General features: G+C 39.1%; 1 protein-coding gene across 1 annotated transcript in view; it reads left to right on the top strand.

Annotated features, from left to right (window-relative positions):
• The first annotated feature begins 229 nt into the window (after nt 1-229).
• Nucleotides 230-27,528, top strand: part of FAM98B (family with sequence similarity 98 member B) — a 36,904-nt gene continuing 9,605 nt past the window's right edge. Inside the window, exons 1-6 of the mRNA XM_069105717.1 lie at nt 230-366; nt 4,313-4,461; nt 11,341-11,475; nt 15,058-15,236; nt 22,267-22,347; nt 23,047-23,163. Coding sequence (XP_068961818.1) covers nt 296-366; nt 4,313-4,461; nt 11,341-11,475; nt 15,058-15,236; nt 22,267-22,347; nt 23,047-23,163 — 732 coding nt within the window. The 5' untranslated portion in view covers nt 230-295. The remainder of the gene's footprint in view (nt 367-4,312; nt 4,462-11,340; nt 11,476-15,057; nt 15,237-22,266; nt 22,348-23,046; nt 23,164-27,528) is intronic.

Raw genomic sequence — 27,528 nt, forward strand, 5'->3', positions numbered from 1 at the left:
AATTCAAAAGTTTGTGGATCTGAACTGAACTGCAACCATTTCATGTGCTTGAACTTAGACTGTGACTAAGACAAGATAGGTTTTTTCATGATTATTGGGTCATTTGTAGCATCTAGGCAAGACCTACAAGGAGCGAGCACACTCTGGGAGGGTACAAATCCTTAGCCAGAGGCAGCGTATTCCATAGCGATCGCCCTGACAACGGTGGGATGGGCCGGATCCCGGAACCCGAGAGTAGAGCCGACGGCTTCCGGCCGGGCTTTTTAGAACAGTGCACAGACCGAGCCGGCGGACCATGAGAAGGCCGGAGCCAGGCCCGGAGCTGAGCATGGAGGGGGATGTGCTGGACACGCTTGAGGCCCTGGGGTGAGTGTATTTGGGGAGTTTTCCCCTTGGGGAGAAGCTCCGCTTCGCCCTCTTCTCTGGGCCTTTGCAGGGAATCTTTTGCCAGAACCCCGCGACCCCGGGGTTGAACGTCGCGGACTTGGGCGGGGACCGGCGTCTATGGGGTTAAATGGGGCGAGGGGTCCCGGCGCCCCGAGGGGTCAAGAACTAGCCTGAGGCCGGTGTGGTGCGTGTGGGTGTTTTTTCTTTTTAGGAGAGGGGGCAGGTCCCAAGCGCCACAGACACCCCTCCTCGCCTTTCTCCCGCCTTTCTCATCTGTCTTCTTTACCACCCCATTGTCTGGCCTTATCGGGCACGTCCCACCCCGTCGAGGCAGCCGCCAGCCTAACGGGACGAAGGAACCACCCTGGGAGCCCGCGCCTAGCGCCCCCTCTGCGGGAGGGCGGACGGGCTCAGGAAACGCCTCCCGCTGGAGACTTTCCGGTGGGCCGGGAAGAAGTGGGGGTGGAGGAGGGGAGGGTTTGCGGAATCACCCGCTACCGCTACCCCTCCCCCTCCCCCCCAAGGAGGGACGGTCAAATGGAAATTTTCGCGAGGCCACTAGGTGGCGTAGCGCATAGAGCGCCCAGCTTGGAATCTGGGACCTGAGTTCTAACTTGGCCAAGTCCCTTTGCCTCTGTCCGTCCCAGTCAACTCATCTGTAAAACAGGGAGTAAAAGCTTCTGCCTCCCAGGGTTGTTGTGGAGATCCAATGAGATAACCGTTGTAAAATGTTTTACAGACATTAAAGCATTCTACAGTGTGTCCCAAATGTCTTAGTGCAGTCTTGAGTATCATCAATATCATACAGGTGCACCGAAGCTCTTAGTGCGGTTTTAAGCTTTATTATTAGTAGTATTATCATCTAGCATTTACACCGAGTGTCCCAAGACCCTTAGTGAAATTTTATTATTGGTAATAGTAGTAGTATTATCCTCATCTGGCATTTATACAGGGTGTCCCAAAACTTTTAGTACAGTTTTAAGCTTTATTTTTAAATCTATCATTTTTAGTATTATCATCACCTAGCTTTTATACAGGGTGTAGCAAAACTCTTTCTGCGCATGAAGCTTTATTATTAGCTAGCATCTATACAAGTTGGCTCAAAAGTCTTAATGCAGTCCACTTTTTGCACACACTATATAAATGCTAGTTATAATTACTACTGCTGCTGCTGCTACTACTACTACTACTACTACCACCACTACCACCACCACCACCACCACCACCACCACCACTACCACTTTTTCCCGGAGGCTGTAGTGAAGGCATTTCCTTGAATAAATGAAAATGAATTTTCAGAAGCATTTATCAAGCACTTGCCAAGTACTAAGCATATAACTAGAAAAGTTAAGACAGTCCCTGCTCTCAAGGAACTCACATTTTAATGGGAGAGACAGGGTAGATGTAGGGTCCATCTGCAAATAAGATGAATCAGTGGAGCTGCTTTATTTCATTTACTTTTATTCGTTTTTTCTTTGCATTTTTTGGATGGGCAGTTGGGGTTAAGTGACTTGCCCAAGGTCACACAGCTAGTATATGTTAAGTGTCTGAGGTCGGATTTGAACTCAGGTCCTTCTGACTCCATGCCATGCTCTATTCACCACACCACCTAGCCGCCCACGTTTATTCATTTTTAGCACACTGTCTGGCAAAGTTTATCCCAATGGCTGGCACATAGGTGCTTAATAAATGCTTGCTGATTTGATTCTTTCCCCTGCAGTGACAGCACTTGGTCTCAGAGTATATCTGCTGCTGGGTAAAGGTGGCAGTGCTCATTTTGGGAGTGGTGGAAATGATCAACTTAGCTACAGAAACTGCAGGAGCAAAATGTTGAAATTTTAGTGAGGCTATTAGTCAGTTTGCTTGATGAGAGTATGGGCCTGTGATTGCATTGGTACAGGAACTTCAGATGAGGAAACTCCTTGTACCAATTGTTTTTGCCATTGTAAGGACCAAGAGAGCAAAGTGACTTGCTGTAGGTTGCACAGAAGTTGGGACTTCAACTGAAGTCTACCAGACTCAGAACATCTGCCCCCCATCTACAGTTCCAAAAACTGACTCAACAATAATAACAACAATAATTGTAATAACTGACATTTATATAGCACCTTTGATCCTATCCCTTTTGGCTTCATTAGCAAGTTGCCTCTACTGTTGTTTCCACTGTTACATGCAAACAATTCCTATCTACTGGGTTCTTCCCTGCTGCCTGCAAACATGTCCATGTCTACCCCTTCTTTAAAAAACCCTGGCTCTGTGCCTCTATCTGTTTTTTTTTTTTTATCTCTTCTAGGCTAAACACCTTGAGAAAGTACTTTTCGCCTGCTTATTGGTAACCTGCCCCTCAGTCTGGCTTCTGACCTCATTCATTTGAAACTTCATTCACTCTTTCTAGAGTTGTCAGTTATCTCTTTTAATTGCCATATCCAGTGGCCCATTCTCAAATCTCATCTTTCTTGACCTGTCTTTAACTTTTGATATTGTTGATTACAGTACCTCTTGTATATTCTCTCCTCTAGGTTTTTGTGACAGTTTTTTTTTTTCCTGGTTCTCTTACTGGTTCTTTCCCTACTATCTGACCACTCCTTTACAGTTTCTTTGATTATATCTTAATGTCATACCTACTAACAATTAGATTCCTCCAAGGCTTTGTTTTGGACCCTATTCTCTTCTCCTTCTGTATGAGGGGGTTATTAACCTGGGATCCCACAGAGTGCATTTATATTTCAGGGGGGGGGTCTGTGAATTTGGATGGAAAAAATACATTTTTACTTAACCATAGTTGACTTCTTTTGCAATTCCTTGTGTTTTATGCATTTTACAAACATTATGCTGAGATAGGGTTCATAGGGCTTCAGTAAACAAGAAGGGTCCATGACGCAAAAATGTTCATGTGAAGAAATCCTGCTCTGTACTTTCTCATTTGATGGTCTTACCAGCTTTCATGGGTTCAGTTATTATCTTTATGCAGATGGTTGTCAGGTCAAGGTATCCAGCCCCAGTCTCTCTCCTAAGCTTTGGTTTCCCACTGCCAATTACCTTTTGTGTATCTCTTGCTAGATGTCTCAAAGGCATCCAAATCCTCTCCTCTTCCCAACTTTTCTGTTATTGTCGAGCGCTCTGATATACTTCCTGTCACCCAGACTTGTGACATTGGTGTCATTGTATTCACCTCACAAATCTGTCTTCAGATTTTCATGTCATCTCCCTTTTCTCCTCTGTCACAGCCTCTACCCAGGTGCAGGCCCTCATCATGTGTCACCTGGATTATTGCAATAGCCTGCTGGTGGGTTTACTTGCCTCAACTCTCTCTGCACTCCAATCTATCCTCCATTCAGCTGCCAAAGATATTTTCCTTTTGGCTTGACCCTATCACCCCACTACTTGCTTGTTATGAGGATTAAATGACGTAATTTATGTGAAAGCACCTTGAAAATTCTAAAAGGGCTCTTTGGGTCCCTGGTTTTGAGAGGTGAATATTTTGCCTTACCTTACTGAAAGCCAGGCTTCCACTTCACTCCCACTTCTTACAGATGCCTTACTCTGTGTGTGTGTGTGTGTGTGTACCCATTCTGTTCTCCTCCCCTCAGCTTTCTAGCAACACTTTATTTGTTGTCTTTCCCCATTAGAATGTAAACTTCTTGAGGGCAAGAAATATCTTGTTTGCTTATGTTTTATTCCCCCACTTAGTACAGTGCCTGCTACATAGTAAAGTCTTGATAAATGCTGTGTTGATCCATCTATTAATATAGTAAGTATGTGAACATATGTGTAACTCAAAATAAGACCATTATGAAGAAACCATGCCTAACCCTGTATGGTTCTTCAACAGTTATGCCAAATGCTGACTTGTAAGAAAAGCTACATATTAATCACTCAGAATTATGTTGCTCTAGTTTTTACTTATTTATTCTTTTCTTTCTAGGTACGATGGTCCTCTCTTAGAAGAACAAGCACTTATCAAAGCAGTAGAAAGTGGCCTGTCCTCACCTGAATTTTCAGAGCTCTGCATTTGGTTAGGATCTCAGATAAAACCATTATGTGACTTAGAAGAAAGCATCTCTTCAACATCTGGTATTTCCATTGAATTTCATTTACCTTTTCGTTCAATATAGTATGTCGTTAAGTCTTTTTTTAAAAAAAATAGTTTCCTTAGCTTTATTTTTAATATGCAAAGAAGTCATTATTTAATATTCTTAGCATTTGGTGATTGGAATCAGTTTGGTTTATTGGAAAATGTGAAGAACCTTAACTATACTGTCACTATGAGGATATTTTGCTTCAGAAAAAACAGTATATCAAAATTATGTTAATCCAATTTAAATTTATCTAAAATTGATTATTACAGTTTATATTCAAAATACTGTTTTTCCAGGTATCTTAGATGCCATTTTGGTCTTTAATTTTTAAAAGAGACATAATCTGAACATGTTAATTCAAAGTCAGTTTTTTTAGTCCATTTTGTTTTGAATTACTTGATTTGGAATTTCTACAGTATAAAATGAAAATTTTACAAAATTTTTGACAGTTTGGGGAAATTCCTGGGTAGTCTTTTACCAGGGATCAGATTGTTAGCTTGTTTGAACTTACACCTCGTTCCCTACTGAACTCATGTTCAGTAAAGCTCCAAGGTTCAATGACAGTGGGAACAGTGGCTGCCATGGCTCTGTAGATAACATGTTTTTAATAGGACTACTTGTATATAGAATTGAATCAAATGTCTAGAAGAATCTATTTTTTTGACTACACATGGAAGACTTTCTGAATCAACATTCATACATAGCAATCAACAGCCAACATAGCAGAAAAACAGGCTGCTATCATATGACTTCAGAAAATAAAAGTGAGCATTTAAATTCAGTCCAAGAATTGTACATAACTGAATATACACAGATAGGATGGAAGTTGTTAATTTGTTGTGAAGTCAGTGAATATATGATGGTGGTCACACATGGTTTTATGTAATGGTGACAGACAGAATTTTCAAATCATCTCTTTATACAGAAAAGTATGCTGCATATTTAAAAAATTATAGTGATTTAAGTATGAAAATGCTTATAAGCTCTAACTTGTCAAATTAATGTCCTTATGTTAAATTGTCAAAATGAGTTGCTAGTCATTTTTTAAAGAGATTAAAACTTTAATTTTCAATTGCCTTTACCAAAACTTGGGGCAGCATATATATCTGAGGAAATAATTTGAAATAAGGGGGAAAAATGTAAGTTAATAATTTGGAATTAAATATGAGGCCCAGGTCAAGATCATAGAATTTGAGAGTTGGGAGAGACTCCAGCAGCCATCTAGACTAACCCCATTCACAGAAACAATCCCTACTATAACAAATGAAGCATGTGATCATCTGGAGACCTCCAAGGAGGGGGTAGGGAACCCATCACCTCTTGAAGCGATCTGTTCTGTTTTTGGACTGCTTTAATTAGTTAGCAGGCAGCTAGGTGGCATGGTGGATGGAGCACTAGAACTGGAGTCAGAAAGACCTGAATTCATATCAGGCCTCAAACACGTACTAGCTGTGTTACCCTAGATAAGTCACCCAACCCTGTTTGCCTCAGTTTCTTCGTCTATGAACTGGAAAGGGAAATGGCAAACCACTTCAGTATCTGCCAAGACCCCAGATAGGGTCACAAAAAGTTAGAAATGATTGAAATGACTCAACAACAACAGCAACAACAACAAATTAGTTAGTAATTCCTTTCTAGTATCAAGCCTAAACTTGAGTGTTTTTGACTTCCAACTCTTCTTCTATATTCTGCCCTGTTGGGTCAAACAGAACAAATCTAATTCCTCCTCCACAGCATAGCTCTTCAGATGATTGGAAACCTGCTCTCTTGTCCCTCCTTGAGTCTTTTCTTGGCTAAACAGCCCCAGTTTCTCAAGACCCTTCATTATCCTGGTTGTCTTTCTGTGGATATACTCCAGCTTATCCTTCTTAAAAAGTGGTACCCAGAACTGAAAAATACCCAGTTGAAGTCTGACAGGGCAGGGTGCAGGGGAACAATCACCTTTCTATTCTTGGCATCATTGTCTCCCTTAACACAGGCTAAGATCACATTATCTTTTTTGGCCATTACATCACACAGAAAAACTATTATCTAATTATCCTCATTCTTATGCTTGTGGGATTTTTTTTATACCCAAGCACAATACATTGCATTTATTCCTTTTGAATTTCATTTTTAAAAATTCAGCCTAGTGCCTGTCACCTTACTCTGTCATTCAATGTGTTAGCTACCCCTTCTCAGCTTAGTGCAGTTTGCAGATTTTATGAGCTTGTCATCTATACATTTTTTTCATATCATAGATAAAAAATGTTCAACAGCAAAGGACCAAACACAGATTGTTGGGGTTCTCTACTGGAGCTCTCCTGCCAAATTGATATTTAGCCATTAACAGCTCCTTTTTGACAATCCAACCAGTCCTGAATCCATTTCCTTGTAGTTTAATCCCTATCTTTCAGTCTGTACAAGAATAATATCTCATTATTGCCAAAAGATTTTTAAAAAGGCTACTTCTCTTAATTTAGTAATCCTGTCTTACAAGGAAATAAGTTGAATTTGGCATTACTAGTTTTTGGTGAGCCATTTTTCCTCTTAGTAATTACTGCTTCCCTATCTAGATATTTACCAACCATCCCTTTAATGATACATCCTAGAATTTTCCCAGAAATCAGTCATGCTTATTAATGGCCTATAGTTTGTAAACTACTTTTGCCATTTTTTGGAAATAGGAACATATTTGCCTTTCTCTAATTTTTGGTACCATTTCCATTTTCTGCGATGAGTCAGAAAAAACTTACAGTGACTCAACAATTACATTTGATGCCTCTTTTTGGACTTAAGGATGTAGTTCATCTGGGCATAATGACTTGAATTTATCATGGATCTCTAGGTGCTTTCTTACTATGTCCTTACTTAAGTATCAGCTTTGTCGTTTTTTTTTTGTTTTGTTTTGTCATTTTCAGTGTAAAGGCATTCCCTTTTGCTTAGGAAACAAAATAAATATCCAGCAGTTCTACCTTCCCTACCCTAAGCAAAGGGCCTATTCCTTCTTTGACCTTCTTTTTTCTCCCAGGTTCTCCTTAGCTTCCCTTGTCAACCTCAACCCATTTTGATATTTAGCAATCGGGGCACTATCTTTACATTTAATAGGTAATAGCCTATTAAATGCCTTACTGCTTTACCAAGAATTTCAGGGTTTGAAGCGAACTTAGAGGCTGTCTAGTCCGATCCCAGTCTGAACGGAATTCCCTTTTGTAACCCTGATATGGGATCATCCAGCTTCATCTTGGAGACCTGGAGAGATGGGGAACTCATCTTTTAGGCAGTGTATCCTACTTTTCAAACATTTGTTTTTGCAGCTTCTGCTCCATTGTACCTGTTTTTATCCTTTGGAGTGAGATGAAACCAGTCTGATCTCTCACCCACATGATAAACTTTCAAATACTTGAAAACAGCTATGTCACCACTAGGTCTTTTCAGCTATGTCACCACTAGGTCTTTTCTCCCCTTGGGAAAACATCCACTGGTAGCTTCAACGGATTCTCTTATAACATATGACATAGTTCTAAACCCCTTGTAGTCTTCTGGACATGTTCTGGCCTGTCATTGGCCCTCAGAATAGAACACAATACTCATGTGTGATGTGGTGTTACTGGGTCAGAATACGGTGGGACTTTTTATTTCCTTTTATATATATTTCCTTCCATACATATACACATACACATATACATACACGTACACATTCTTTTACTCAGTTGCTTAGAAGGTTAGAGTTGATAGGAACTCAAAACTTATCTAAGCTCAACTTTTTCTTTTTACAGATGATGAAACTCAGGCCCAGAGAGGCCTGCATGATTTGCCCTTGATTACAAAGTGAGTTAGTAGAACAGAATCTAGAACAGGACTTCTAGTTTCCAGTTCAGTGTAATTTCTACTAAGTTACATTATTGCAAAAGAATTTACTGATAGAATGAAATGCTACAATGCTGCATTAAATTCTCAGCACAGAAAACCAAGAGACCTGCCACATATATTTGGGCTAAAGCCTTCCTGGGGAACCAATTTGTGTAGCACATGGGGCACACAATATGTCAGATATATCACCCAGTCTAGATGCTTTTTGTAGTTAAGTGCTTGTTAAATACTTGTTGACTCCCAGGTCATTCTTCTTGTCTCAACCAGCCAGAAAGTATTTTTCAAACACAAGACTATGTACCAGCAACTGATTATTCCCTGAGAGAAGCAAAGTAGTTAAGTACTTGGCTCACTGTCTTTTCTACCTTAATCTTTTTCCTTGTTTATTTGCATCAGAAGAATTCTTGCTCTTAGAGTAGAATACTTGTGGTCTGTGAATTCTAGGGCCAAGTCCATCACTTTCCTTAATTCCCATAACCTTATCTTTTGTTCATTCTCACCACACACACGAGTGGCCATGTCCTTGAATGCTGCATCAGAACACCAAAGGTATTCCATTTTCATGGCCGAGAATCTGAAATTCCTTTATCCAGCCATCCTTGTCCTACTCCTCCTAAACCTGAGTGTCTTTATTATGGTTTCTAGTCCCTTTACCCCTTAGTATTCTCCTAGAACATTTTTCATCCCTGTTCCTGCTTTACTTTCCTTTCTTCCCAAACTTGACACTATAGTTAGCCAGTTCAACTGCAAAATGTCCACTACTTTTGAATTACTTATCCTAGCAACCCTTATCTCTTGCCAAGTCCTAATCTTAGATTATTCCCATTGTCTGATTCCTCTGCTTCTACTTTTATGGTGCTGCTGAAAGGTGTTTTTTTTTTTTGTCTTTTTGAAGGGGGGGAAGGCAGGGCAATTGGGGTTAAGTGACTTGCCCAAGGTCATGCAGCTAGTAAGTGTTAAGTGTCTGAGACTGTATTTTGAACTCGGGTCCTCCTGACTCCAGGGCCAGTGCTCTATTCACTGCACTACCTAGCTGCCCCTGCTGAAAGTTTTTACAGGAAATCATGTAAAAACTTTGTTGTCCAGGTACATTACATATTGGTTATTTAATTTCAACTGGTACCTTTGTGTGACAAGCCAATACTTTTACATCTACTCCCAACAAAAACTATTCTAAGCCTTCTTTTCTTTCTTCAAGTCTTATACACTACCTGTTCCGCAACCCTCTCAGCAGAGGTCCTTGTTTTATCCTTTACTCAGAAAATAGAGAGGTCTTTCTCTTTAAGCTCTCTTTTCTCTCTTAATCTCAAAACCATTTGATATTATCCCTTATTCTATTGTCCTGTGTTCTAATATATGATAAAAAGGTAGCTTTTTAAAAAGTAAAGGCCATTCTCCCAACTTATTCCCTGATCTCATCCAGTGGAGGATAATGTGAATAACACACTATTATCCACTCTTCCTTTACCACCAGTTTTCAATCTTCCTCTATACTGATGCGCTTCCTGCTACCTTCAAAAACACAGCTAGGTCTCCCTCAAAGGAACCCTCACAGGACCCTGTTATGTTCTGCAGCTATTTCTGTAGCTTGCCCTGCATTGCCATAGTTGCCAGTGATCTTTTAATTGCTCATTGTAATGGTCTTTTCCCAAACCTTGTCTTTGGTGACTTCTCTGTAGCATTTGACATGGACCACCTGATCTTCCTGGATAGTTTCTCCTTTTTAAGTTTTCATGACATGTTCTTTGCTGGTTCTTCTCTCTCTCTCTCTTTTTTTTTAATAAAGCAATCGGGGTTAAGTAACTTGCTCGAGGTTACACGGCCAGTTATTTTTTGTGTGGGTGCTGAGTATCGGAGGCTGGAACCGCTCCCAGGTCTCCCGACACTGGGGCTGGGGCTCTTACTGCGCCACCTGGATGCCCCTAAGCAATTGGGGTTAAGTAACTTGCTCAAGGTTACATGGCCAGTTATTTTGTGTGGGTGTTAAGTATCTGAGCCCGGGACTGAACCCAGGTCTCCCGACTCTGGGGCCCGCTCTCTTACTCACTGCGCCACCTGGCCGCCCCTACTGCTGGTTCTTCTCTTATATAACTTCTTGTTAGTCTCCTTTGCTAGCTCATCATCAGTGTCATGCCCCATAATTGTGTATGCCTCCTAGGGTTCTGTCCTGGGCCCTCTTCTCTCTCTACAATGACTTTAGCTATCATAGATGGAATTATCTCTATTCAGATGTTTTCCAGGTATGTTTATTCAGCCCTAGTCTCTCTTGAGTTTGAGTCCTGCATCACCAGCTACCTGTTAATCGTTGCAAACTGGGTGTTCCATACATATCTCAAAGTCACATGTGTAAAACAGTTCCCCCAACTCACTCATCTCATGACCTCTCCTATTTCAGTCACAGTCACTACTGCCCTTCTGGTTGCTAAGGTTTGTAACCTCGGGTTATCCTTCACTCTGCTCTCTCTAATACTTTATCCCTATATAATTAGTTAACAAATCTTATATTTCATGTATCTGACCTTTTTTTTCTATTCAAACAGCTACTACCTTAGTCCAGTCTGTGATAGGACCTTTTGCCTTAGACCTTTTTGCCTCATCTTTCCCCTCTCCCTTCCATCTTCAACATACATACCTGCCAAAGTGATTTTCTTAAAGTGTATTTCTGAGTATGTCAGTCTGCTTGCTTTGTGACTGACTCCCTTTTGCCTCTAGGATCAATTAAAAATTCCTTTGTTTGGCATATGGGTACCTGTTGTCTCTGTCAGTACAACATAAAGTCCTTTGACCAGGGAGCCATTTCATTTTATCTTGGTTTCTCCCAGGGCACAGCATAGCGCCTGGCACATAGTAGGCCACTTAATAAATGCCTGTTGATTAGTACCTCCATTAATAGGAAATCCTACTTTCTACCGTATGTCTTTCAGTTTAATTTTCATCTAAGTTGGGATAGTATTTTATCATTTTTCCTATGTGGTCAGTGTATGTTTGGTGAATTATTTTTTATTTTTTTTTTTCTTTAAAGGGAGTGAAGATATAGAGAGCTTCCAGCTTGAGATAAGTGGCTTTCTGAAAGAATTGTCCTGTCCCTATTCAACACTCATCTCAGGAGATGTTAAAGATCGTTTAAAAAAGAAAGATGACTGTTTGAAACTCTTATGTAAGTTTTATCTTACTTAATGTCCTTGAGTGATTTGTATTATTTTTAACCTGTTATTTATATTTGTATGTGCAAATATATGTGTGTCTATTCACTTACAAACAAGCATGTTAAATGGTGTGGAAGTGATTGTATTTCTCAAAGGCTTTGCAGGAGAGTATTTAAGTACAGGCCAGAGATGGACTGATTGTATGTTTTCCAAGGATAAAGTTTGAGCCAGAGGATGAGCCATGTGTTGAAAGTTTCCTGTGAAGGTATAGAAGAGTTGCAGGCTGTTTTGGTGGAAAGAGTTACTACCCCCACAGATGAAATTATAGATTCTTAAAACATTTATGTATGTATGTGTTGGTATCTCTGAGGTCAAGATTGTGATAAAATTTCACTAGTGGAATATGAATTTTTAATCATAGTATTGAAATTGGTTTAATTTGCACTGTTTTAATAGGGTAATATGTTTCAGTTACACTTGGATTTTTCTAATTATGGTAATAGAATATTAGCCAGAATTTGTAGGCTTCTAATTTTATTTTACATAGCTCTGTGGTAGTTTTTGTAATATTTAATCTCTTCATGTTTATAACTTGGACATGTCATTTTTAGGTATTTTTAGAGATCTTGTCGTAATTAACACAAATTAAAATTTTTTTTTGGTGAAAGGCAGCTTGTGAGAAAGTGCCAGACTTGGAGTTGGGAGAAATATGTATTAGAATTGTACCACCAATATCATGTGCAAATCTTTTAACATTACTAAACTGTAGTTTTCTTATCTGTAAAATAGCGATAGTAATGCTAAATTATAATATTTATTTCATAGGGTTGTTGCTAGGATCAAATGAGAAAATGTGAAAGCATTTTGCAGACCTTAGTGGAACACTATGTAAATGTCAGCTATTATTATTAGTACTTTCAGGTAAAAGGGAGATGCCATGTTTTTTGATATATAATGGCAAGAGATTTATTTCTAAACATAGGTTTCTAAACATAGCCATAGGTTTTGAGATATATCAAAGATCTGTTTAGAGTAAGGGTTCTTAACTTTTTTTTGTGTCATGGACCCCTTTGGCAGTCTGGCTGACCCCATCTCAGAATGATGTTTTTTAAATACATAAGATAATATATATAGGATTACAAAGGAAATAAGTTGTATTGACATAAAGATGCATTTCCCCTCCTAAATTGACAGACCCCCTTAAAACTCTATCCATACACCACCCCCCCTAATCAACCCCTGACTTAGACCCCTCAGAGAATACTTGAGACTGAGTGGGAAAGTTACATAAAGCTAGTGTGTTTATATTGTAGTAAAGTATAGCTTATCACCACTTAATGTTTATATGAAATAAATGTAATACTTTACATGATTGTTTTGTCTTTGCGTACTATCCATTCATTGTAATGAGAATCATACTGTAGTTATTGTGTAGTTAGTTAAAATGATTTGTTTATCCTCTGAAATCTTACTCTGATGCTTCCTTGGTGGCATTGAGGTCACTCTGAATTTTTGAAGTTTCTGCTAATACAGTATAAACTCTGGTAGGTCCTACCAGAACCTGAAAAGAGTTCAGGTGTGAACCTGGTGATCAATAAATGAAGTATTTATTAAGCATGTACTATGTGCCAGCCACATAGTACAAATTCTTACAAAGAATGAAACAGCTCTTAATCTTTAGGGCCTTTCTAGTGATAGAGTAACAGCATATAAATAAATATATGACAAATGCAAAGAGAATATGTATACAGAAATACCAAGTAGAAAAATACAAGGTATATTTAGGGAGGAAGCTGCACTAGCACTTAGGAAGATCAGGAATGGTGTCATGTAGAAGGTTATGCATGAACTGCATCTTGAAAGAAGAGAGTAATTCTTTAAGGCTAAGAAGTACGTTCTAGGTATGGGGCACAACCAGTGCAAAGGAACGGAGATGAGATATGCAGTTTTATTTGTGAGGAAAAGGGGACAATATTGGTTGGTTCACAAAAGTATGAAAAGGGAGAGCTGTATAGTGATTGGGGCCAGTTGTGAAGGGAAGAACAGAAAAACTGATTGTGCAGGGGAGTGACATATTCAGATCTGTTTAAGGAAGATTAACATTTAAGGAAGATTTTTTTAGCAGAAGTGTGGAAGATGGACTATAGTGGGAGGTCCTTGAAGGAGGGAGAACATTTACCGTGTTTCCCCCATAATAAGACACTGTCTCATTTTTTTTTTTGGACAGAAAAACACCAGAGGGCTTATTTTCAGGGGAGGGCTTATTTTAATGAACGTTGACAGCAGTTTTAATAAACAGGTAAATGTGAACCAAAAAATGTACCTTTATTCAATAAGCAAATCACTGGGGAAGAACAGGATGATGCGCTCCGAGCTGCAGCTCTGATTGGATGCAGCTCGGAGCGTGCGTTTCACCGGGGGGGGAGGGACGGGACGGTGCATACAGAGGGTACCGTAATGTAGCATGTAGCGCAGGGGATCACCTTCACTACAGTAGCAATCTCAATAGGGCTTATTTTTGGGATAGGTCTTATTATCGGGGAAACACGGTAGGTGTCTATTGCAGTAATCTCTGTGAGGTGTGATGAGGGCATGAGCTAAGAGGGAGATGATTTAGGAGGCTGTTGTAATAATCTAGGTGAGAGGTGATGTGGGTCTGTGGGAGCAGAGAGAAGGGGTTGGATGTAAGAGATGTTATGGAGGTAGAAATGGCAAGATTTGGCAGAACTGATTAGATATATGGAATGAAGGAGAATAAGGAATTGAGAAAATACTACCAGTAAGGTAACAGACTGGCCACAGCAACAGATGAAATCTAATTAATAACTAATAGAAAATTTATTATGTGTGTCATTGGAAAGATTATCTAAATGGACAAAATCCCTGATTCTTCGAAGTATTGGAAGCAATTCCTTGTTTATGTCTTATTTATCAAACTAATTCCTCAAGGGAAGTGATTTTGTCCTACAGTATCTTAGTTATCCTTGTTTTCTTCAAGGCCTTGGCACAATGCCCAGAATATCATAGGTGCTCAACAGGTGTTTTTTAATCAATGAAAGTGAGTATAGCAAAATCTTATATTCTCACTGATTCAAATTGAGAATGAAATTAGATTTTATTGGGTTTCTCTGATGTATGAAGCACTGTGCTAGACTCAGAAGGGGATGTGAAGATGAATTCAAAGCATGGCCCCACTCAGTGGGCATTTAGTCTCATGGGCTATAAGGAGGGAAACATAAGACATTTGTACAACAATCAGGACATTTGAAAAATGAGATGAAAATTTCCCATTTCACTTTATGGAAGTATTTAATTAGTTCATTGTAAATTTCATTTTATATTTCTTTTGTGCATATCAAAACCACTTAGACATTAAAATAATGACCCAAATAAAGACAAAATAATATGTAATATAATATTAATAATTTCTTTTCAGATTTTTGTCTTCATAAGTTACTGTGTTTCAAAAGTAGTCAGATATCATTGTTACTACTCTTAGACCCTCTTGAGAAGTTTTTTCACCTTATGTAAAATATTTTTATAGAACAGGAAGTTTCTGTTCACATATTTATGTTTTCCTGTTTTCCTTCTAGTATTTTTGAGTACAGAACTTCAGGCTTTACGGATTTTGCAGAAGAAGAAGCTCAAAGGTTCACAATTGAACAAAAACGATGAAATTTACCAGGAATTACAAGCTATCTGTGATACCCTGTGCTTACCAAAATCAACCACTTCTGACATTCCTGTCATGCTAAGCCATGTAGAGTCAAAGGTACTAATTTTAAATAGTTCTCCTAAGTTTTAAGGGAAAAAAAATCTAATTATATTTAAAATTGCATATAGATATATTAAGAGATTTGCTAATAGAGATCTCATCTCTATGTTGCTTTCTATCCTAATAATTATTTGTTCTACCATGACAATGGAATTTTCAAACCAGTATTTGTAAAATTTACGTGATTTGTAAATTTGCACATTAGATAACTTGAGAGATTATTTATAAAGCATTTACTATGTGTTAGGTACTGTGCTAAGCACTAGGATTACAAATACATGCATAAAGTATAGTCCTAATTTTCAAAGAAGCTTATATTCTAACATGGAAAGACAATATAGATACAGAGAGTACATAGAAAATAATCTCAGAGTGAGAGGCACTAGCAGCTGAGAGAACCAGTAATGATCTTCTGCAGAAGGTGGGGTTTGATCTGAGTCTTGAAGGAATCCAGGGAAGCTAAAAGGCCTCTGAGGATGGAAGAACAACATTCTAGGCATGAGACCAGCCAATGCAAAGCCATGGAGATAGGAGATAAGAGATGGAGTGATGTGTTTGAAGAACAGCAAGTAGTTCATTGCTCTTGGTGGAGTGTATAAAGAGGAGTAAAGTGTAAGAAGACTGTAAAGATGGGAAGGAGCCAGGTGATGAAGGGATTTAAATGTCCGACAGAGGACTTCTGTTTAACCATCGCTATAGTGGTAGAGGAGATAGTGGGGGAATATGTCTAAGTGATGTGAAAAAATGAGAAGGGAGAACATTCAGTGAATGGTCATAATGAAATGTGAAGTATAAAATAAAGTTCTCAGCTTAGAGGGTAGGGGAAGAAGGGAGGTTTGGGGATGGATGAAAAGGTTTAGAAAAGTCACTGTGATGAATGGGACAATCAGTTAATGATGGAAGAATAGAATGATTGCCTTGGTATGATGGAGGCCACGTTGAGATTGGGTAGCATGAATTTGTGGTGGGTTGATGGACATAATTTCCTGATTTCTTCCAGCTCTGTTCAGCAGTACAAAAATAGGAGCCAAGGAGAAGGACGTCATCCATGATTGGGCTTTGGCTGAGTGTCATTGGCAGTAAGACAAGGGGGTAGGTGATCCAAGAGTAGGGGATAGTGTAGTTTTGACATGGTGTTCCCTAAAGAGTCCATATAGGGAAAGAAGAGCATAGCCAGTACAGGGAAGGTGACCTGGGAAATAAATGAGGGAAGTGAGGTCGTGATGAGGATGAAAAGAAAAGGCTTGGGTTCATAAAGAAGAGGGAAAGATTATGATCAGATGAAAGAATTTTGGAGTTCATGATTATGAAAATAGAACACTTGTGGGTGATGGCAAGATCAAGGATATGATCATCTCTGGGTAGCTGAGGTAGTGTTGAGAAGTGGGAATTAAGTTGACTTAGGACCTGGGAAATTAGGGTATTTGAAAGAACATTATATATGTATATGTTGAAGTTCCTGACTATGTGGGCGTGAGCTGGGGCATGAGAGAGAGATTGAACCAGGCCCTGAATTCATTGAAGAATGAAGGAAAATATTCTGGAGGTTCAATAGATAATGGTCTCAGAATATGAATTGGGTGATAAATGTGGATAGTGTGAACCTCAAATGGGGAGAAATTGCTGAGCATTTATGGTAGAGGGGCAAGCTGGAAATGGCAGTAGGGAGTAAAGATTATTTCAGTTCCTCCACTGTGTTTTGATGGGCCAGGAAATAAGGAAAAAAAGTTTAGTTAGTCCTGGAAAGGATGGCCAGAGATGCATTGTCATCAGAGGGAACCAGCTCTCAATGCTAGGAGATGGAGGAGACAGTGAGAAAGGAAGAGGTTTAAGATGAAAGGAAATTTGTCATTTATAAAGTCATTCCAGAGGACACACTGGTAGACAGATTAGGAGTAGGACATTATGGAGTGTAGGGTTGAGGTGGAGAGGAAGAGAGTGGGCATTTATGGGGAATAACATTGGTATATCAGTAGTGGGGATGAGGGAGTTCAAAATCACTAGGATGGAGAGATTTAGGCATTTGAGTGGGCTAACCATACAAGAGTAAGTCCAAGCAGGTTACCAGCATTGGAAATGTATCATTGAGATACATGTGTGGTTATGTTGTTTGAAGTCTAGCCTCATGGCAGGTGGTGATGTGTCCCTATGAAACCTCAGGAGGACTGTCTCACTGCAGGCAGGAAGAGGAGTCCATACAGAAGGCAGAGGGAACTTGTCCTGGGACAAACTGGCACTGGAGAAAGCCTCTGAGGCCAGGAAGTGAGAGGTGGGTGGTGGTGTCTGGACCAGGCACTGGAGGTGGCCCCAAGGCAAGGCCTAGAGAAGACTGTAACCATATGACTATAGGATTTTTCAGCTGTTGAAAAGCATTGCTGTTCCCTCATTTAGTGCTTCTCTCTGGCACTCCAGTTTAAGTCAAGTCAACAAGTATTTACTAAATGCTTACTAAGAACCAGACTCTGTGCTAACTCTGGGGATAGGCAAAATCCTTGTCCCTCAAGGAGCTCACATTCTAATGAGGGAGACTGCATGCCAATAACCACATACACAAAAGAACGGAGGATAGCCAGTGAAAAGAAAGAGTCTGGAGAGAAATGCCTAGTGAAAAGGAACATTAAGGAGAGAAGGGTACAGGATCTTAGAGTAGGGGCAAGAAGAAGGTGTAAGAAAATCACAAGTTAGAGGCCAGTTGTGAAGAACTTTAAATGTCAAACATAAGATTTTGTATTTGGTCCTCAAAGTTCTATGGAGCCACATTTGATTGTGGGGCGTGAAGGTTGAGCTTATGTGGTCTTACCTACACTTTAAGAAGATCATTTTGGCCGCTAAGTGAAGCATGGATTGGCCTGGGGAGAGACTTTAGCAGCAAGACTAACCAGAAAGTTATTAAAAATAATTGAGGCATGAAATGATGATGTCCCTAGGGTAGTGGCTGTGTGAGGAGAAGGGCCTGTGGTGCATTGCATTGAGTATAGACCTGAGTTCATATCCTGCCTTAGACACTTAACTAGCTGTATGACCTGGGCAAATCACTCCACCTCTCTCAGATTCAGTAAAATGGAAATAATAGCACTGACCTCACAGGTTTATTGTGAAGAGCAAATGAGGTAATGTATATAACATGCTTTTCAAAACTTAAAGTGCACATCATCTATTATTATGCACAAGTGACCTCATTTTATCCAGTCTTCTCTAGCATATTGCCCTCTCTGTCATCCCCACTTCCACTTAATCTTCAGTCCCATCCTATCTATTGTGCTTACTCACTGCCTACAAATAAACCCATGTCCCTTCTGTCCTCAAAAAATTATTGCTTCCTCCATCCATCTTTGCTAGCTATCATCCTCCTATACCTCTCGACCTGCTACTATACCTCCTTCTTTCTTCCTTCTTTCTTAACTCTGTAGTCTGGCTTATGACCTCTTCATTCATCTACAAGTACTTTTCAAAGTTACCAGTGATTTTTTTCTTTTTCTTTTTTTTTCTTTTTTGGAGGGGGGAAGGCAAGGCAATTGGAGTTGAGTGACTTGCTGATGGTTACACAGCTAGTTAAGTGTCAGGTGTCTGAGGCCAGATTTGAACCCAGGTTCTCCTGACTTCAGGGCTGGTACTCTATTCACTGCACCACTAGCTGCCACACTAGTAATTTCTTAAATGCCAAAACTGATGGGGTCTTAGTCTTCATCCTTCTTGACCTCTCTGCAGCCTTTGACACCATCACCCCTTTCTCCTAGATACGCTTCTCTAGGTTTTTGTGACACTGTTTCCTCCTGTTTTCCACTCTTGACTGTGTGACTACTCCTTGGTCCCTTTTGCTTGATCTTCATGTCATATCTGCTAATCCTGGACTTTTCTTAGAGCTCCTTAACTCTCATGGATTCAACTAATATCTCTATGCAGATGATTCTTAGATCTCTTTGCCTAGCCCTGATCTCTTCTCTGACCTCTGGTATTATATCTCCAGCTACCTAATGGACTTTTGAGCTGGATGTCCTGTAGCCATATTAAACTTAACATGTCTACGTAGACCTGAATGCATTTTCTCTTCCTCCTCTCCAACCCCCTCCCCCCCCCAAAAAAAAAAAACCAAACAAACCAACCGTCCTTTCTTCCTGGTTTCTCTCTTGCTGTTGAGGGTATTACTATCCTTCCAGTTACACAGACTTACAACCTAGGTGTCATGCCTGACTTCACTCTTTTTCACCATCCATATCCAGTCATTTGCCAAGTCCTAGCAGTTCTACCATAGCAGCATCTCATCTGCCTCCTCCTCTCTGACATTGCCACCCCTCTGGCCTGGGTGATTGCAGTAGCCTGCCGGTGGCTCTCTCTGCCTCTGGTTTGTCTCCTTTGCTTAACTGTCGAATTGATTGTCCTTAAGTGCAAACGCAACCATGTCACCTCCTCTCCCTTCAATCATTTCTGTTGGCTTCCTATTGCCTCTCAGATCAAATACAAAATCCTATGCTTAGTTTCTAAAACCCTTCCTAGCATGGATCCTTTTTTTTTTTACTTTCCTAATCTTTTTATGCCTTATTCCCCACCACAGACTTTGGGATCTCCTGGATGTTCTTTATATAAAATTCTCCATTTCCTAACTTTGGCCTTCTGCACTGGCTCTACTTTATGCCTTTCCCTCCTCAGCTCCTTCTCTTGGCTTCCTTCAAGTCCCACCTTCTAGAAGAAGCTTTTCCTTAATCTTTGTGCTGTCCCTTGGTGGAGATACCCTCAATTTATCCTGCCCGTGTGTAGTTGCTTTCATGTTGTCTCTCTCCTATTTTATTATGAGTTTATCAAGAGCATGTTTTTTGCCTTTGTTTGTATTCCCAGAGTTTAACACAGTGCCTGGCACATAACAGACACTTGATAAACATTCATTGGCTTGACTTGAACAGGTAGGATAACAAGGAAAGAGCAGGGCCATGAAGCTCTAGAGAAAGAAAGAGTCAGGGAGAAGAGGGCAGTGACAGTGTCAGAGGGTCTACAGATACCAAGAAAGAGGAAGATTAAGAGAAGGCCATTGAATCTGGCAATTAAAAGAGCATTTGTCCCTTTGGAAAAAGTAGTTTCCGTGGAATATTGAGTGGAATGCAGACTGCAGAGAGCAAGAAGGGTGGCGGTGTAGCCACCAATGGTAGATGACCCCCTTTAGGAATTTAGTCTTAGAAGGGAAGAGACAATAACTAGTGGGGGTGACTGGATCAAGAAAGGGATTTTTGAAGATGGGGAACATGGATGTACTTGTAGGCAGTAGGGAAGTAGCCAGTACATAAGAGTGAGACTGAAAATTAGTGAGAGTGTAGGGGTGATTGAGAAGAACAGTATTTTGGAAAAGACAAGATGGAATGGGATTGAGGCTGCATGTAAAAGTGTTGTCATTGGCAAGGAGAAAGGCCACCTACCTCTTCATATGAGATAGAGGAAATAGTGGGAGAATTCATCTGAATAATGTGAGATGAGGGGGATAGAAGAAGGGAGAGATCTTGTCAAATGGCTTCAGTTTGTTCAGTGAATTAGTGCCATCTTTTACGTGAAACCATTGCTGTTCTCCTCTCCTTAACTGCCAGTGACTACCTTAAAAAATCACCTTGGATTTAATCAATTGATTAATAATTAATTAGCTTTGTACATATTTCATATGTACATCTATGTGGTCTCTCCCTATAGAATGTAAACTTCTTGAGGGCAGGAACTGTTTCACTTTTGTCATTGGTACCCATGTACCCAGTGCCTGTCACATGGTAGACTCAATGTAGGCTTGTTGATTGATTTGAGAGTGACTGTAAAGTGCAGCCTTTATATCTGAGTATTAATATGCCACAGTTGCTGCTTGTTCTTTAATAAACAGAAACTACAGTGCTTTACAACATTTAAATCAAACTTGGGTCTAAAGTGTGTGTTAATTATAAGTCATGATTGAATTCTTATGGAGAACCAAACCAACATTAGTTAATTATAGGAAGCTAAGTAGGTGTGCTGTGGTCCCTTTCAATTTAGCAGTTTTAGTTTGCTGTGATATTATGAGATAAGAATGGGTGGTAGTTTTCTCCTCTCAGAGTAGGAGTAACTACAAAATGTGAAGCTATGCAAAGGATAGTATTCATTCATTCCAGTGATAATTTGTATAATTGGACCACTTTCTTCCCTGGTACCTTCCAACTGGGTATCTAGCTGTAAACATTTCTTACGGCTTTGAAACTAACATTTCTTTTAGATTGTTAAATGTCTACGATTAAAAGGAGGTCGAACTCTGCAGAGGCTCTCATTTGTCAAAGCCTTTTTTCTTCATTGTGAATTATGATTGCTATGTAACCCCAGTGTTGTTAAAGGAAAAATGAGTTCCTAATTTCCTGTTTGCCAAACTACACCCCATAGTTTGAATCAGTGGCTATAAGAACTCTTTGGCATTTCAGTAGTTTTGAAAACAAAAATCTAATGTGTGTTCAGTGACCAAGGCAAAACAGTTAACTTATAAGCAGAAAGACTATACTTCATGTGCAGGGCTCCCCTGTGTGGTTAAAGTTTGTATTTATCTTATTGAAATGTGAAAGGTGAATGTTTGATGTATGTGAATTATGTTTAATGAGGGGGAGAAAAATTACCTGTCAAAAATTTCTGTAAAACATGGGGAATAAAGTACTATACAAAATGGTTAGTATGTGATTTTAAAAAATTAAAAATCCAAAATTAATGATAATTCTTAAAACGTCAGAATTTTATACACAACCTGTAGTCTATCCCCTTAAAAGACATTTCTGTAGTTCTGTATATAAATGATATGTTTTAATTATGGAGGAAACTACAGCCTGAAGTCTTCAAATAAATTAGCATTTCTTTGAAGGAAGTACTTATATTACAGTGATACATTTTCATAACATCTAAAAGTACCTTGATAATGCTCCTCTGGTTATATAATATTTAATTTTACATTTCATTAAACTTGTCTAATTTTTCAGAAGAAAATCTTGAATAAGAAACAAGATTATTATGAGTTTTACAATAAACCTGTTTTTGTATATTTCAGATGAAGGATATTCTCTCAAAAGTTCAAAATAACCACATAGGAAAACCATTGCTGAAAACGGATTTAAGTCCAGAACAGGCGGTAAAATCCTTTCCTCTTGAGTTTATGTAATTAAATAAGTACATATGATTTAATTTTCCAAATAGTCACCCAAATTTTAAAGTGTTGCTTTTGTTTATACGACTTTGGTGAGTAAAACATAAATTGAGAGACTGTGGAGTGGTGGATTATTATTCATAATGTCAGTTGTTAGTTAAAATAACTTTTCCTTGAAACATTTTTATAGCTCCTAAAGTGATAATACTGATACTACATTATATGAACACAAGCAAAATATGCTTTCCTCTCTTCTGTAGGTTGCATAGAAAGCAAGTTTTTACATGACTTAAGATGTTTGACCAAAGATAGATTTAACACCAGTGAAAAGAAAAAGTTTGCACAGTACTTAGGTTATGAGGTCATAAATCTAGACCTGTAAGGGACCTCAGGGCCATCTAGTCTAATCTCATTTCACAAATAAGGAACATAAGACCCAGGGGGGATAAGTGACTCCTCATGTTTATACAGGCCATATGCATGAGTGGGGGGTTTGGAGCCCAAATCCTCAGACCCCAGAGCCAGTATGCTTTATGTACTATTTATTTAAATGATTTATCTTCAGAGCTTATGTGATGGCATTAGAGAAGGACATTAAGTGGGTCATAAAATGAGATGAATCAGTCCAGAATTGTTTCTTACAATTTCTTGTTACTGGTCATTTTTATTATTTAAATATTTTAGGAACAATTGGAAAGGATCAATGATGCTCTCTGCTGTGAATATGAATGCCGGCGGCGGATGTTAATGAAGCGATTAGATGTTACAGTTCAGTCCTTTGGATGGTCTGATAGAGCCAAGGTAAGGATGCTTTTTTAAGTGTGCCCTGTAGGTGGTAGCCTGTAACAGTTCTCTAAGCAGTCTCATGTAAATATATGTTAATTGCATTTATGGGCTAACAAAATTGCTTGAGTATTCACCCATTAGCCAGATTCTTAAATCCTAATGAGGATCACATTTTGAGGTAATTGTTTTCTTCATCCTTTTCAAAACTAAAAACCTAAATTTTAAAAAAATTTAAAAATGTGAGATGAATATATGTGAGATACAATAACTAAAGATGAATCCATACATTAAAAAAAGATGCCTCCTGATTGTAGAGGACTTAAGTGACTTGGCCATGGTCATGAGTACTAAGCAGAGCCAGGATTCACACCTAACTCCTTTTAAAAATCCAGCATTTTTGTTATTGCATCTCTCTGCCTCCCCCGTGCTACACAGTGTAACAATCTCACAATCTCATTAAATAACTTTGGAGAACAAAATCTTTTTTTTTTTTTAAAGCAATTGGGGTTAAGTAGCTTGCTCAAGGTTACACGGCCAGTTATTTCTGGGTGTGGTGCTAAGTATCTGAGCCCAGATTTGAACCCCAGGTCATCCCGACACTGGAGCTGGTGTTTGTACTCGTGGAGCCACCTGGCCGCCCCTGAGAACAAAGTCTTAAGAGACTGTATTTCCCCTTTACCCTCCTCCAAACATACTTTGTATTCCAGGTGCAGGCAATACAAACAATCTCATGAGCTGTGTTTAAAGGTCCAGGTATGGGCGTCCCTCCCCAGTTGCCCCATGCAGTGACTCCACTTGAACCCTTCCTTACTCTGCAAGAGGTGGTAGGCAGTTATTCTGTCCAGCGACCACAAAGGAAAGGTAGAGTAACTAGAAGATAAGGAGAGCTGGTGCTGGGATGCAGTCATCTAGAGAGGAAGAGAGCGTCTGTTCCTGAGGGAAAGAGGGAACACTGCAATATTGCTAATGTTACCTTATAGTTTTAATGCCATACAAATCAAACTATTAAAGGGATGCTTTGCATATGTTGATAAAATAACAGTTCATTTGGAGAAACAAAAGATCTAGAATATCAGGGGAAATATTGAAAAAAAAAGTAGAAATGAAGGTTGAATAGGAATTCCAGACACAGACTGAGTTACAATGTAGCAGTCAATAGGCCATTTGTTATTTATTTAAAAATAGAGGAGATCAGTGGAATAGACTAGGCAGGGGAAAATCAGAAATACTGGAACTTAAGATGGCAGACTAGCAGAAAATATAGTCATTCTCTCCACCACAACTACTTCAAAAAGATCTAGAAAACACAGTTGGTCAAGTTCTTGTCAGGAGATCAGGGGGGAAAATCATGGTAACTCATTTTTCCAGCTTGGTTCAGCATAAAGATGATAGACATGTCTACAGACATTGGGAAATGGGGTCTAGCTAGGAGTGGTATAAAGAGCCTATCAGTACAGAAACTGGAAGATGATAGAGGTTTTGTACGAGGTCAAGAAGAGGCCCCAGACCCATACACGAGGTCCTGACCTTATTCAGGGTACAAGGACAGGTACCAATTGGCAGCTTGTTGCTCACAATCTACTTCTAGGTCTTAGATGTCGGGTGGACTAAGGAGAACTGTACCTTAGGGGTAGAGTTCTGTGGTGAAGAGTTGTTATAAGCCCTAGGTTGTGTACAGAGCAAATAGAAGCAAGCAATAGCTACGTCACTAACTTCTGTCAGGAACAGAGTGGGGTCTCAGTTCCAGCTTCCAGACCAATCTGAAGTCCACAGCAGAGTAACCAAGGCAAGAATCCCAGAACAAAGGGGAGCCTATAGTTTTATCACTCTGAATCTGATGGTGGCTGAGTCCAGAAAGATTTTAATGGAGCTCTAAAAGAGACAAACCCGCAGGTGTGGTGTTCATACCTAAACCCAAGTCAGGAATTTGCAGACTTCAGACCCAGAGGGCTACAGTCAGACCTTTCACCCTAGAACAAACCATTTTGGGAACACTTAAGACTTGCAGGTCACCAGCCCATGTTGTCCCTAAGATCCTGGAATAACACAATACTCAACATCCCAGGAAAGCAACAGCAGGATCCAAGAAGACACAAGTTTAACCCAGATATTCACTCCAGAAGTACACAGAGCCTGACCATGGCAATAAAATCTGAAGTCAGGAAATAGACTGGAAGAATGAGCAAACAAAAAATAATTCTATCATAGAGTCATTATGGTAACAGGACCATTCAAGACACAAATCCAGAAGAAAATGACTCCAAAATATCTGTAGAAATGTCTCAAAGAAAAACACAGATTGGGCACAAAATTCATTTAGAAAACCTGGGAGAGGTGAAGCAAGAATTTAAAAGTTTAAAAAATGTTTTTATAAATGAAGAAGAATGTATGAGAAAAAAAAATTGGGTAAAGAAATTAGTGCTGTGGGAAAAAGGATTGGTTAGAGAATTAGCAACTTGGCACAAGTGGGTACAAAATCTTACCTCAAAACAGATCACATTTATAGCAGCTCTTTTTGTGGTAGCAAAGAATTGCAAGCTCATCAGTTGTGGACTGGCTAAACAAATCATGGTATAGGAATCTGATTGAATACTGTTGTGCTGTAAGAATCAAGAATGCTTTAGTTTTAGAGAAACCTGATAAAACTTTAATGGATGTACACAGAGTGAAGTGAATAAATAAAAGAAAACAATTTATACAGCACCAACAATATTGTAAAGACAAACAGCTATGAAAGATTTAAGGAACTTGGTCATTTACATGACCAGCTGTGATTCCAAACATGTGATCCACCTCCTGATAGATAAGGTGAGCTCACAGTGCAGATTGAGACATATTTTTAGACATGGACAGTGTCAAATTTTGTTTTGTTGAATATAAAATGGAAAAAAATTTAATATTAAGGAAAAATGCACAATCATAATGAAAAGATAAAACATTCTGCTTTACAACCAGATATAAAATCTAAACTAGATTCAAAAGCAAAGAAAATCAGATCTGTTTGACCAGGGAAATTTTGTGGAAGTAACTAGCGCCACAGTCTTCTTCACCATTCTGGAGATACCACTTCCCTGAGGTCTCCCTGTTCTGTTTGGTATCTATCTGCCTGGACCAGTATTTCAGGAGATGCCTCAGCCAAGCCTCACTTCCCTTAAAATTAAATTCTTTGGGTCTTTCCTCCTGGATAGCTTCCTTCCCCTGCCTGGACTGTAATCTCCCTTCCTCTCCATTTCCATTTGTATCTCTTTTACTTTGCACAATGCCTTGGCACATAGTAAACACTTAAGAAATGGTCTCTCCAATCTAAATATTGCTAAGGAAATTTGATGGCATTTGTAATTCATTTTTAAATTCTGTAATATATGGTTAAAAATATGAAAATTCCATTTTCAATGAACAAATGCACCAAATCTTTACGTATACTCATAATTGTAAAAAATAATAGTAGAACCTGTGTAAAATAATATAATGATCATGATCCTTTTTGAAAAAAGATAGCTTGGTTCCCACATCCTTAACATTATTTTGTATCTTACATGTAATTTTCTTCTTTTTAAAAAGTGGAATCAGTTTCTAAGTAATTCTCAGGTTCAAGAGCTTCAATAAAAATTACACAAAGTTTGGAAGTCAGCCCTATGGAGTCCACTCACTAATGCTTGGCCATGGACCAGAGGTAGAACTGAGGCTTCTGAATGTGCCTGGTAGTAGTCACTTAATAAATATTTATTGACTGCCTGCCAGGTAGTTCAGGTGAAGGAATTGTTGAGGAATATTCAAGCCTAGCACAACTCAGTTTGTGTTTAAGACCTTTTTTTTTTTTTTAAATTTATAGAGCATGTGTCTTTGCAGTGCAATAATTAAAGAATACAAATAATGGCTATTTTAAATTCTCTGTACTTAATGCCCATTTTTTTTGCCAATACTTTCACTTCATTCCCAATAACATCAGTAATAGTCCTTCATTAAGAATTTTTAAAAGAATTTTTAGTAGCAAGATAACAAAGTTTATTTTTGCCATTCTTCTTTGAACCTGCCCATGTCACTCCCTAGCTTAAAAATCTTGGTTTGCTATTGCTTCAATGATAAAGTACAAAACAGAGATTATTTGAAGCCCACCACAAGTTAACATTGAGAGAGCTAGATGGTATAATAGAGTGTTACACCTGGAGTTAGGAAGCTCTGAGTTCAAATCCAGTCCCAGATACCAGTTGTGTCTTAGATACTTTGGCAAGTTTCTTAAACCTCTGCCTGCCTCAGTTTTTGCATCTGTAGAATGGGGATGATTATGTTACCTTCCCAGGATTGTTGTAAGTTTCAAATAAGATAATTGTAATAGTGTTCTTTAAACCTTAAGTCTTATAAATATTAGTTACTATTTTT

The sequence above is a fragment of the Petaurus breviceps genome, unplaced genomic scaffold (genome assembly GCF_028583685.1).
Source record: "Petaurus breviceps papuanus isolate PSGF00001 unplaced genomic scaffold, PetGlider_PUasm1.0 77, whole genome shotgun sequence".
Lineage (NCBI taxonomy): Eukaryota > Metazoa > Chordata > Mammalia > Diprotodontia > Petauridae > Petaurus > Petaurus breviceps.